The 13,052-nt window shown below is 33.7% G+C and overlaps 1 protein-coding gene across 2 annotated transcripts in view; it reads right to left on the reverse strand.

Moving 5' to 3' along the window:
- Positions 1-13,052, reverse strand: part of IRAK4 (interleukin 1 receptor associated kinase 4) — a gene marked incomplete at both ends in the record, with an annotated part of 32,439 nt that overhangs the window by 11,390 nt on the left and 7,997 nt on the right. Inside the window, 5 exons of one of the 2 annotated variants that reach the window (XM_080706440.1) lie at positions 1,493-1,676; positions 7,691-7,800; positions 8,204-8,318; positions 9,809-9,873; positions 11,633-11,793. In XM_080706440.1, the coding sequence (XP_080562566.1) occupies positions 1,493-1,676; positions 7,691-7,800; positions 8,204-8,318; positions 9,809-9,873; positions 11,633-11,793 (635 nt within the window). Of the gene's footprint in view, positions 1-1,492; positions 1,677-7,690; positions 7,801-8,203; positions 8,319-9,808; positions 9,874-11,632; positions 11,794-13,052 lie in introns of those variants that run through there. The other variant, XM_080706441.1, reaches the window with a different exon arrangement.

Genomic DNA, 13,052 nt, shown 5'->3' on the forward strand with positions numbered 1-13,052 from the left:
ACCAGTTCCGCTCAACATCCTTTTGTTATTTTGCAGAGGCTTCTTCATAAGAATAATTTTCTCTGGCACTCAGAAATATATTATCTTCTTAGCCGGGCATGGTGGCGCACGCTTGTAATCCCCACACCTTGGAGGCTGAGACAGGAGGATCGTGCGCAGGTTCGAAGCCAGCCTCAGCAACTTAGTGAGACCCTGTTTCCAAATAAAATATAAAGGAGGTCTGGGAGTATAGCCCGGAGGTAGAAAGCCTCTGGGTTCCACCCCCAGTACCACCAAAAAAAAAAAAAGAAAGAAATATATTATCTTCTTATCTTCTAAACATTAAACATATTCTATAACCTTGTACCTTAATTTCACAGTGCAATGAAGTTACATTTCTAAATATGAAACATATTTGAAATAATAAGATGAAGGAAATCCCTTAATATCTCCAACCCATACTCAACCCATAACTCTAACTTATAAATGACTAGAAAGAGACAGGTGTCATGGTGCATGCTTGTAATCCAAACATTCATGAGTGGAGACCTGAGGATCGCAGTTAGTGGACAGCCTCTTAGCAAGGACAGCTATTTAGCAAGGCCCTTTGCAACTCAGTGCGACCCTGTTTCAAAAATTAAAAAAGACTAAAACTAGGGCTAGGGGTGTAGCTTGGAGATACAATTCCCCTGGGTTCGATCCCTGGTACTGAAAAAAAAAAAAAAATTACTACAAATAGACTGTTAGATCAGAAATGCCAAAAGAGACTATTTTCTCTTTACATACTTACATACATATATATCTGTATACACACACACATATATCTATATATTTTTTATATTGGGGATGGAACTCAGGGACACTCTACCTCCACACTACACCCCAGTCCTATTTTATTTTTTATTTTGAAACATGGTCTCACTAAGTTGCTGAGAGCCCCACTAAGTTGCTGAGGCTGACTTTGAACTTGCAATCATCCTGTCTCAGTCTCCCAAATACTTGGATTATAGGTGTGTGCCACCACACCCAGCTGACACAATTCATTTTATGCATTGAATTAAGCTTCATCCTAATTCATGAAGACAGGTGACAAAAAGTAATTTCTGATAGTTTTCTAAACCAACTCAAAACTGTTATATATTGAGAGATGTATAAACTTTCTGTTGTAAATACAAATTAATGTGAATAACTCATATATTTATATATAAAAGTTAAAGGAAGGTGGTACAGCCTATAATCCCAGTAGTTGAAAGACAAGAAAGTAGAAATGCAAGTTCGAGGATGGCCTCAGAAATTTAATGAAGCCTACTTATATCAACTTAGCGAGACTCTGTTTCAAAATAAAAAATGAAAAATAAAAAAAAGGGCTGGGTGTGTAGCTTAGAGGTAGAATGCCTATGGGTTTAATCCCTAATACCAAAAGGAAAGAAAAAAAGAGTTGATCAAAAGGCAGCTATATTTAAAGTATTCTTAATTCAAAATTGTAAAAGAATACTTATTGTTTGTAACTTACCACACCAAAGCTGTAGATGTCAGATTTGGGTGTTATTTCTCCTCGCAAAGCTTCAGGTGCCATGTAGGCTGTTGTGCCCACAATTCTGCTAGTCATAACTGTCTGGGCAAACTTCTCAGAAGCCCGTGCAAGGCCAAAGTCAGATATTTTGGCAGTAAAGTCTTCATCTAGTAAAATGTTTGCACTGAAAAGAATTAAAATTTGGAGAAAAAGTTTTTGCAAGAAAGCCAGTTTCTTAAAATGTATGAATATACATATGCATATATATGTACACAAATATTAATATTTTATGCCATTTTATAGTATATATCAGTAAAGCTTAAAATTTTGTGTAAATAAATCTAGAATTCAGATTACAGTTAAAGAAAAATTGTTTTTGTTTCTTTAGAAAAAAAACATTTAGAAGACTTAAAATGAAATATAACTTTTCATGGTAATGAGAGGTTTTCATTATTCCCAAATAAATTATTACAGGATAATTCCCTGCAGTCTTCCAAAGCACCATTTTTTTCTTTCTTCATGGTGCTGGGTACCAAACCCAAGGCTATGAGCATGTTGGCCATATACACTACCACTAAGCTATATTACCAGACTCAAAAAACCATTCGTTTATATATTTTATTTATTTATTTATTTTATATATTTATTCATTCATTCATTCATTTTTATTGTGATTAGTTATACATCTTAATGGGGTCCAAGATCATCATTCATTTAGCCCTTCCCCAATTCCTACCCCATTCCTGCCTTCCCTCCTTCTCATGTTTGGCTTAGTGATTGACTTTGATATCCAAAGAACCATTTAAAAGGTTTTACTTATATTGTTGACATAATATTTGTACATTTTTATGTGATACTTCATGATAATTCAATACATATGTATAATGTGTAATAAATCAAGGGTACTAGCTTTTCTATCTCTTTAAACGTTAATGATTTTTATGTATTGGGAACTTCAAATTCTTCTTTCCTATCAATTTTGAAATAATATCCTAGTTATTGTTTTAGCCTATAGTTATCCTACTGTGCTGGGGAAGAACTAGAAGCTATTCTTCCATTCTGTATTTATGCCCCTTTATGAACTTCTTTTTTGTCCCCACTACTTCCTGCTCTTCCCAGTGACCGTTATTCCATTCCATGTTTAAGAAACTGACTTGTTTCAACAAATGAATGAGAATATGTGGTTTTTGTTTTTCTGTTTCTGGCTTTGAAATAAGCCAAAGACACCAGTTTTAATTTTTTTTCCTATCATTTCTCAATTCACTTAAGAACAATTTCCAACTAAAGTACCTCAATTATTTCTTTGAACTATTCTTTTTTTTTTGGTACCATCTGCAATCTTGTAAAAAGAAGAAAATGGCTTAAAGATTTTCATTCATGATATTCATATATTTATATACTCATACTTTCAATCAATAAAACCTTATTGAGAATTCCTTATGTTTATTGTATTTAAGCTCAATGTTAAAGATAGGACAAATATTAGAATCTTATTTGTGAGAAAAGCATATCATTTTTAAAAAAATCAATAAGTCCTATATAATGAGACTATTGGGTACAAAATACTAAGAGAAAAATCATGTGCTTAGAAGAAGTAGGAAAAGTTTCAAAGAGAAGTTGAGAAGTTTACTTAGTATTGAAAGATTACTAAAGGTTTATGATTATTTACTGAAGGAAAGGAATGTCAGGTATATGGATCAAAATGTACAAAGTAATGATATCATGAAAGATATGGTGTATATGATCAATTTCACAAAACTATTGTTCATAGAAAATGAAAGAAATTTGAACTTTCTCTTCTGAACGATAGGATACCATCTAATTTTTTCACAGTAGGGAAGTGATGTTATCAGACTTGACTTTTTAAATACTTTTTGTATATATTGGTGTATTATAGACTCACATCATAATGCATTTCATAGTGATGGTAACATATATGTACACAGTACTTGGTGGGCTTTCCCCTGCTCCCTTCTCATTCTCTCCTTCCCCATACAGGATACTGAAATTGGCATTGATATTCATATGTGCATAATGTCAATGGAAGTAATTCTTTCACTGATTGTCTCTCTTCCTGCCCTCTTGCCCTAGACCATCTCCCTGGCCCCACTGGAATTTCTCCTCCATTATCTGAAGTCTCTCTGGTATCTTGATTACTCCCTAGGTTCCTCATATGAGAGAAAACATATGACTCTTCACTTTCTGTGACTGGCTAATTTCATTTAACATAATGTTCTCCAGGTCCATCCATGACATAATCTTGTTCTTTATTTTTGAGTAGAATTCCATTGTGTATACATCCCATTAATTTTGCAATCAATTCATCTTTTGATGGATACCTACATTGGTTCCATAACTGAGTTACTGTGAATGTGCTACTATAAACACGGACATGCATATTTTACTACAATATTCTGTCTTTACTCTCTTTTAGGATCAAAACCTGGCAGCATTGTAGTGAGTAGATAAGAACTAGCAATGACTGGTTTTACACTGACTAGGAAGGTTCACAATAAAGCCGATAAAAGATAGATAAAAAAAAAATAACAAAGGTCTAAACACAGGTAGAACACTAGAAATAAATGGAAAGTACAAATTTTCAGGCACACTCAACAGAACTTGGTGATATAATACATATAATGAGAAGGTTTTAAACTGGGGAGAGAGAATGAATAACAACTTCATTTGACTAGAAAGAAAATATAGAGAAAAGACTTTCATTTGACAAAATTATGAGTTTGATCTTTGGGATGGTGACTTAGAGGTTCCTGTAGGAAATCCAGGTAAAAAGTTTGGTATGGGCACACTGAAAATACCGGATTTGAAGCTTATGATATAGGGTTGAGAGACATCCACATATAGACAGCACAATGTCAAAACAATATCACTCAGTAAGAACACATAGGGAGGACAGAGTAAATAAGGAGGTAAGAACATGAGAGAATACCAATATATAAGGGTTAGCGATGGTATCTCTCCTTTAACCTAAGATCAGTCCCTCTGCTTGGACTACTTGTATTCTCAGAAACCTTACTTTACAAATTATCTAACTTCTCTCTTCTACTGTTCATATTCTCTCTCTTTCTCCTTCTCTCCCTCCTTCTCTCTCTCTTCTCTCTTCTCTCTCTTCTCTTCTCTTCTCTTCTCTTCTCTTCTCTTCTCTCTCTCTCTCTCTCTCTCTCTCTCTCTCTCTGGCATATTAGCATGCATTTGTCACTGTCATCTTAAGAAAGAATGTTTCCTGAATGGTACACTATTTCTAGCTGCCATACAAAACATCTTTAAAAGACTTGACTGTACTCACATCTCAGTTCTCTAGTTCCTACTCTCTCAACTACAACCTGACTTCTGATTCAATTGTTATAAAGTCACCAATGACCTTCATGATGCTAATCTAGAAATTAAGTATAAGACTATAACTTATTGGGGAACACTTTCTTATTTTCAGAGATCCTATACTCCTGTATTTCATCTTACTTTTGTACGTATATACTTTTATTTCTTTCTAGGATTATTCTCTTCTACTTGGCTCCTTTAGACTTAATCTTGGGCCCTTTGTTAGTTTATATCTTTCCTTCAGTCCATATTTAATTATCAAATGTATGCAAGTATATACATATTTATTTATATTTTCAGCTCAGATTTCTTTAATCTTCAAGTCTGTATATCACACAGTCTGTTTAATATTACTATATATTAAATATGCCATAACTTGTGGATTGAGCCCGAGAGTGTATATATGCTAGGCAAGTTAGGCAAGTGTTCTACCACTAAGCTATATTCACAGCCTTCTTACCTGTTTTTCAAATTCTGAGATAGGATCTTGCTAAATTACCCAGGCTTTCCTGGAACTTGTGAGCTTCCTGCCTCAGTTTACTCAATTGCTGAGATTACAGATGTGTACCATAGTATACTTCTATATCTTTTTTATGGTAGTGCTGGGAGTTGAGGCCAAGAACATTCTACCACTGAGTTATACCTCCAGTTCTATTTTTTATTCTTTACTTTGAAACAAGTTCTCACTAAGTGTATAGGGCCTCACTAAGTAGTTGAGGATGGCCATGAACCTGCAATCCTGTCTCAGCCTCACAAGTACTGGGACTACAAGCATGCGCCACCACACCTGGCTTTACTTCTATATCTTAAAAGAATCTCAAACACAACTGTTTTTGAATGCAAAAGAGGACTCACATTTTCCACCTTTCCCAACCCCCTCCCAACCTGAATCTCCCTCAGTCCTTTTATAAGAGTGAATCATGCCACAATCACTAAAGAGTACAGTTCTGGAGGTCATAATTTCAGAAATCATTTCGAATAATTCTCTTTCCCTGACCCCTCCACAGCCAAGATTTCAGCAAAGTCTGCCATCTTAGTCTCTCAAATCTTGTTCAGTTCTAATCATGGGAATTTTCACAACAAAGAACTTTAAGGTAGGCGACTAACTACCCCTTCTTATAACCCATTCTGTATAATGGAGTCAAGTCAAAATGACTTTGCAAAACATATATGATGCCAGATTCTTACCTATAGTTTTCAGTGACATCTCATTTCACTTATGATAAAATTAAAATACTTTGCCCACCTGGTTCTATAGAACTTAACTCCTTGCCTATCTGTTTAGTCTCACCTCTTTCACCCCTTCAATTTCTGCATACCAGTCATACTGAATTTATTTCACTTCCTAACTCATCATGCTCCTATATTCACTCCCACCATTGATTTTATTAACATGGTTCTTTCTACCTTTGAATGCTCTTTTCTCCCTCTTCTGAGGTGCCCTCAAGTTGCACCTACTTATTTCCTTCTCATGAGGTTTGGCATAATAGAATTAAACATCACAGAGCACTTGGTATGTTTTCCTCTGGGTCTTACCCCAGTCCCTGACCCTCCTCATATCTAATACTAAAACTGGCATAGATAACTTCATACATGAACACAGCATTACTTGAATTGTTTCCTTCAGTAACTCTCCCCTTTCACTTCTCCACCTCCCTTCCCAACTCCCCTTCTACTATTCTATTATTTCCCCTTGTTTATCTGGAGTCTCTTTTGTGTCTCAATTTCTCTCTAGCTTCCACATGAGTGAAAACATATGACCCTTCACTTTCTGAGACTAGCAAATCTTGGTTAGCATAATATTCTCTAGTCCATTTTTTTCTTCTTTATGTTTGAGTAAAATTTCATTCGTGCATATAATAACCATTACTCTATCGACAAACATCTAGGCTGGTCTGCTTATTCTTTATATCTCAGCTTAAACCTCATTTTATTGGGATTTATATTATGTTTACATACTATATTTAATCTAACACTATATAATATAGTAAATACTAAAATTTTATTATTTTGTAATAATTTCATTGATACTAAATGTTATATATTTTTTGCTAATTATATTTTCTATAGCATTGAGCATACAGCACATTAATATTTAACTAGATAAATATAAATATGTTATAATTTGGATAGTAAATTTCCCCCAAAAGCTCATATGTTGAAGGCTTGGTCCTGAATATAGCCATGTTCAAAGGTAGGGATTTGAAAAAGTGATTGAATCATGAGGGTTCAAGCCTCAAAAACCGAACAATCTATTAAGGAATTTTCGGGTGATGGAGTTATTGGGAAGTGGTGGGAATTGTAGGGTGGGGCGTTGTTGTAGGAGGTAAGTCACTGGGGGTATGCCCTGGAAGGATATTTCTTGTTCTTCAGGCCCCTTCCTTATGCCCCACACCCTCCCTGCCCTCACCCTCAGGCTCAAAGCAATGGAGCCAGCCAACTATGGTCTGAAACTTCTGAAACTATAAGCCAAAATAAATCTTTTATGATTTATGTTGTTTATCAGACATTTTGCCACAACAATACAAAGCTAACACAGATGAAGGTGATTTTGAAGAGTGGTGATCCAGAAACTAAAACAACAACAACAAATTTCCATAAGGCAAATGTGGAAAAGAAGTCAAGAAGAACAGACCAACATACTTCCATAAAATAAAGAAAAGTCAAGTAGGATGAGTTTGGAAATAGGCCCCTGGATTGGGAATAAAGATTATAGATGTCCTTAGTGAGAAGAGCTTTTGTGGACTGAAGGGGATAAAAGGTGCATTCCTCTAGGTTAAGTCAAGCAGGTGAATAAAAAGAGTAACAATAAATTATTCTTCAAAGATGGCTTTCCAAAAGCCCTTTTACAGTATCATTTACCTTTTAATATCTCTATGAATATGATGGTTTTCATGTAAAAAACTGATGCCATTAGCTGCACCCCGAGCAATCTTGCATCTTGTGTGCCAAGAAAGTGGTGCTGTACCATCCTTATGAAAAAATAAACCAATTCTTAAAAAAAGAAAGATATATAGACAATATATAACTCAGAAAATTATTTCTAGACAAAAAGCAGAGAATGATATTATATCACTAAACATATAAAACTGTAATTTTTAAGTTGTTAAAAAACCTCTAAATAAGATCAGGTAATGTTAGCATTTCTCATTTGAAGATAAAAATACATAAAAGCCAAAGTCTAAACTTGACTGATATTTTATATTCTATATTATCACTGAAGAGATTGGCAATCCTAGTTGTTTACATATCAACTGTATAATTTTCATAGAGTAAAAATATTTATTATGGCTTAAATGCTCCTGTGCAAAGTTAATATTAATATTTCAATATAGAAACAGAAAGCCAAACAATTTGATGAGCAAAATATCTTACCAAGCAAGACAGTCTGTCTAGCAATGAACCATTGGGCATGTAAACATATACCAAGCAGAGGTCATCTCCATCACTCGAGAAACCAAGCAGTTGAACTAAATTTTCATGTTGACACCTGTGACAATTTTTCATGCAAAATCATTATAATAAATGTTTACATATTCTTTTAGAGGTTGGAAATTATTCAATTTAAAGTTACAACAAAAAAGTCAAGAAAATAGTATATATCATAAATGAGTTACATGTTCATATTTTCATGTTTAACATTTTCTGTAGTTATATTTTCAGTAATACTGATCAACATTAGTACTAAAATCTCTTTGTATTTTATATTAAGTGCTCAATAATTCAGATAATTGGAACATGTGCTAATTTGGTTAAGGACTAGACTGTTGCTTATTTTTGTTCAGCGCAGTTTTCAATGATAGAACAAAGAAGATTTCAAGAAGTCTATTGAAACTTTTATAATACTTTCAAGAGTTCTCTAACACACTAAAACATTCAATACATGGAAATACTGATTTACAGCTAGTCCCCTTAATCACATCTAACATCTAATGTATACATTTCTGATCTTTCATCTCATCTGATTATCTATAACCTAATTTGATTTTTTTTAATATTTGAGAGTAATAAAACTAAAAAGGAGCTGCAGTCCAAAAAACTGCAGGTGTCTATGATACAGCAAAGAGAAAACAAGGCTCAGATTGCAGTCATTAAGTTGAAAGTCCAGCTCTCTCACCCTTGTAATGCTAGTACTTGGGAGGCTGAGACAGGATCACAAGTTTACAGCCAGCCTCAGAAACTTAGTGAGGCCCTGTTTCAAAATGAAAGAACAAACAGGGCTGAGGGTATAGCTCAAAGGTAGAATGACTCTGAATTCAATCTCTAGTACCATATTTAAAAAAAAATTCCTGATTTGTTTCTCCTATCATTCCTGATAATATTCAACAATCTCACAGCACTATGGGTCAATACTTTCTGAACATCTTTTTGCATATACTTTCTTAGTTCCTTTATGAATGTTACCTTATCTAAGGTTCTACTATTCTATGAAGTTTTTTTTTTTTTTTAAAGTATCTCTATAGCCAGGTGTGGTTGCACACACTTGTAATCCTAGTACTTAGGAGGTTGAGATAATAGGATTGCAGGTTCAAGGACAGTCTCAGCAAATAGTAAGACTCTCATTAACCTAGTGAGACCCTGCTTCAAAAAATAAAAATAAAATAAGGCTGGGAGTATAGCTCGGAGGTAGAATGCCCCTGGGTTTAATCCTCAGCAACACACACACACACACACACACACACACACACACACACACTATGATTGATTGCTCATGAATTTCAAGAGCAGGAGATATGATCATGGAGGATAACTGAGATTCCATGTAACTTTATTGTGATTTAATATACTGACAGCTTTTAATATGAGTAAATGTAGTCATAGGATTGAAGAGCCAAAGGTACTGGGCTAAACCCTTATTTTGATTTTATATATCTGTATTTGAAAATATCCCTAGCTCATGGTGTACTTTGGTTAAGAAACCAGGCTCCTTCATCTTGTCTTGTTCTTTCCCCCAAACCACATTACCAAATTAACACTTACTTTGCCATTACTTTTATTTCTTGATCAAACTGCTGTTTTAGTTCTTCAGTACTAATGTCAACCACCTAAAAATATAAAGTAATATATAATACAATATAACCCACAGCTCCTAAAGCTAGAAGAAAGCACAAGAGACAGATGGTTGATCTGCTTTTTTAAAAAATAATGTTTTATTCTATTTTTTTATGGAACAACTAAAATATCAGTTCCTTGCTCAAGGTCTATAGTTTGTTAGTGAATGGAAAAAATCATAAACGTCACTGAATTTCTGTGGGAACAAAATGAATATATGACTTTATTGCATAGGAATTTTGAAGCAAATACTGTGTAGCAGAAAATTAGCAAATTTGAGCTGGGCATGGTGGCTAATGCTTATAAACCCAGTATTTGGGAGGCTGACACAGGAGGATCATGGTTCAAGGACAGCCTCAGCTACTTAGTGAGGCCCTTTGCAACTCAGTGAGACCCTGTTTCAAAATAAAGAATAAAAAAATAGGGCTGGGGGTATAGATCAGAGGTTGAATGCCCCTGGGTTCCATTCCCAGTACCTGGAAAAGAAAAGAAAAGAAAGAAAAGCAGCAAATTCAAGCAAATTTGAATGCAAAAGGAAAAATCCAAACCTATAAAAGTGTTTGCAACATATATGTAAAAGGGAGTTATATATATATATATATGTAATCTATTAATATTTTAAGAATATAACAATAGATTTAGACTATAACAAACTAGTAAATAAAAGGTAAATATCTCAAGAGAAATGGGAACAAAGGATACACAGAAGAAAATTCAAATTTTTTAAGTGTGTGTGTGTGTGTGTGTGTGTGTGTGTGTGTGTGTGTGTTTGCAGTACTGGTGATGGAACCCAGGGCATGATACTTCTGAACTACACCCCAGTCCTATTTTTTAGTCTTTTTATTTTTTGAAATAGGGTCTCACTGAGTCACAAAGGGCCTCCACCATCCTCTGGTCTTCACCTCCTGAATGCTGGGATTACAAGTGTGTGCCACCATGCTTGGCTAAATGTGTATTCTCTAAATTATATATTTAAATGTGAAAAGTAAACCTGGGTGTGGTGGCCCACGCCTGTAATCCGAGTACTGGGAGGCCAATAAAGGAGGATCATAGGTTGGAGGACAGCCTCAGCAAGTAGTGAAATGCTCATCAACCTAGTGAGACCGTTTCCAAATAAGAAATAAAATCAAGCTGGGGGTGTAGCTCAAAGGTAGAATGCCTCCGGGTTCAATCTCCAGTATCACATGGAAACAAAAAGTAAAAAGTAATGGAAACAAATTATTTATATGAAATTTACTTAGTATCTTAATATCTTACCATTTTCTCTTGATTATGTATTAGGTACAGTGTAGAACAAGGCTTTTCAACTGTATTTTTCAAATCTCTCAAAATTATATATATGATCATATGCATGAGTACCCAGCTACATTATTCTAGGGATGGGGTCCATAACTCTCAGTAGATTTTTTTTTTTTTTTTTTTTGGTTGTACTATGGATGGAACCCAGGGGTCTTCTACCTCCGGGCTACACTCCCAGACCTATATTTTTATATTTTTATTTGGAAACACGGTCTCTTAAGCCTGCATGACCCTCCTGTCTCCGGCTCCCAAGCGCGGGGATTACAAGAGTGCACCAGACACCCAGCTCTCAGATTTTTAAATGTTAAGAACTACAACTGTAGAGTGGCATTTATTTGGAGAAAATACAAACTGAAATAATATATTTCTGAAAGGTTAATTTAAAGCTTGTTATGTAGCACACTAGGAAGAAACCATAACTTTCATTTCTTTTATCCTCAAAACATAACTTACTGCTGCAAGCTTCTTCACTGCCACAGTGCTGTGATTCACATAGCCCTTATACACAACTCCAAATCCTCCCTCTCCCATTTTATTGCCACCAACAGAAACAGGTCGTTCATCAAAGTTATTTGTGACATTCTTCAGTTCATAAAATGAAAAGCTATGAAAACCTATCAATAAAATAAAAAAAGTGATTAAACAAAAAGAAATTGGTTTTAATAATTTTGATATTTTCTCAATTTAGAGATTATGTATGCATATACAATTGTTTGAACTAAGGAATAAACATAGGGGAGGATAAAAAGATTTTTTTAATATTATAGCAATTTATCCAAAATTAACAATGATAATCTCATATAACAGATTCATTTGTCTGATATCAAATTTTTGATCACTTAGAGATAACATTTCAATATTTCTTTCTTGTTTTCTTTCTTACCAGAGGATACATTTTCTTTCTTTTTTAAATTTTTTTAAGGTGAAACTATCATAGATTTTTTTTCCAGAAAAAAATCTATCATAACATGAAATATGAACTCTAAACACCCAAAACAATCTCGAAAAAGAACACAGCTAGAAGATGTATATTTTCTAATTTCAAACTTTATAAAGCTACAATAATTGAAACAGATATATAAACCAGTGGAGTAAAATAAAAAGCCTAGAAATAAATTCTTCCATATATGGTCAAGTTATTTTTAACAAGGTTTCTAAGAACATTTGGTGAAGGAAATAATAATCTTTTCACTAAATATTGTTGAAAAATAATAATTACATGAAAAAGAATAAAATTGGACCCTTACCTAACACCATATACAAATATTAACTCAAAATAAATAAAAGACCTAAATGTAAATTTAAGACTATAAGCTTTTAGAAGAACACCTGGGTCATAAAACTTTACAACATTGAAATTGGCAGTGATTTCTTGGATATGATTCCAAAGGCATAGGCAACAAAAGAATAAACAAACAAACTTCATAAAAAAATATTGTACATCCAAAGACAATGTAAACAGAATTAAAAGTTACTGATAGAATGGGAATAAATATTTCCAAATTCTATATCTGAAGGTATATTAATATTCCAAATAGAAATCCTAAAAATTAGCAACAATAAAAGCAATCAATACAATTTAGAAATAGGTAAAAGACTAAAATAGATAATGAATCTCTAAAGATTTTTATGTGACCAATAAATACATGAATATCACTCACCATTAACATAATATAACTAATCATTAAGGATATACAAATAAAAACTATAGTGAAATATAACTTCACATTTGAATTACCTTGCTCCAGCTGTTTACCTTGAGTTTACTATATTTACTTGTAAAGTGTGTTTCTTGTAAGAAGCAGATGGATAGATTCTGGTTTTTAATCCATTTTGCCACTTTCTGTCTTTTTATTGGGGAATTGAGGCCATC

The sequence above is a fragment of the Muscardinus avellanarius genome (genome assembly GCF_963383645.1).
Source record: "Muscardinus avellanarius genome assembly, chromosome: 11".
Taxonomy (NCBI): Eukaryota; Metazoa; Chordata; class Mammalia; order Rodentia; family Gliridae; genus Muscardinus; species Muscardinus avellanarius.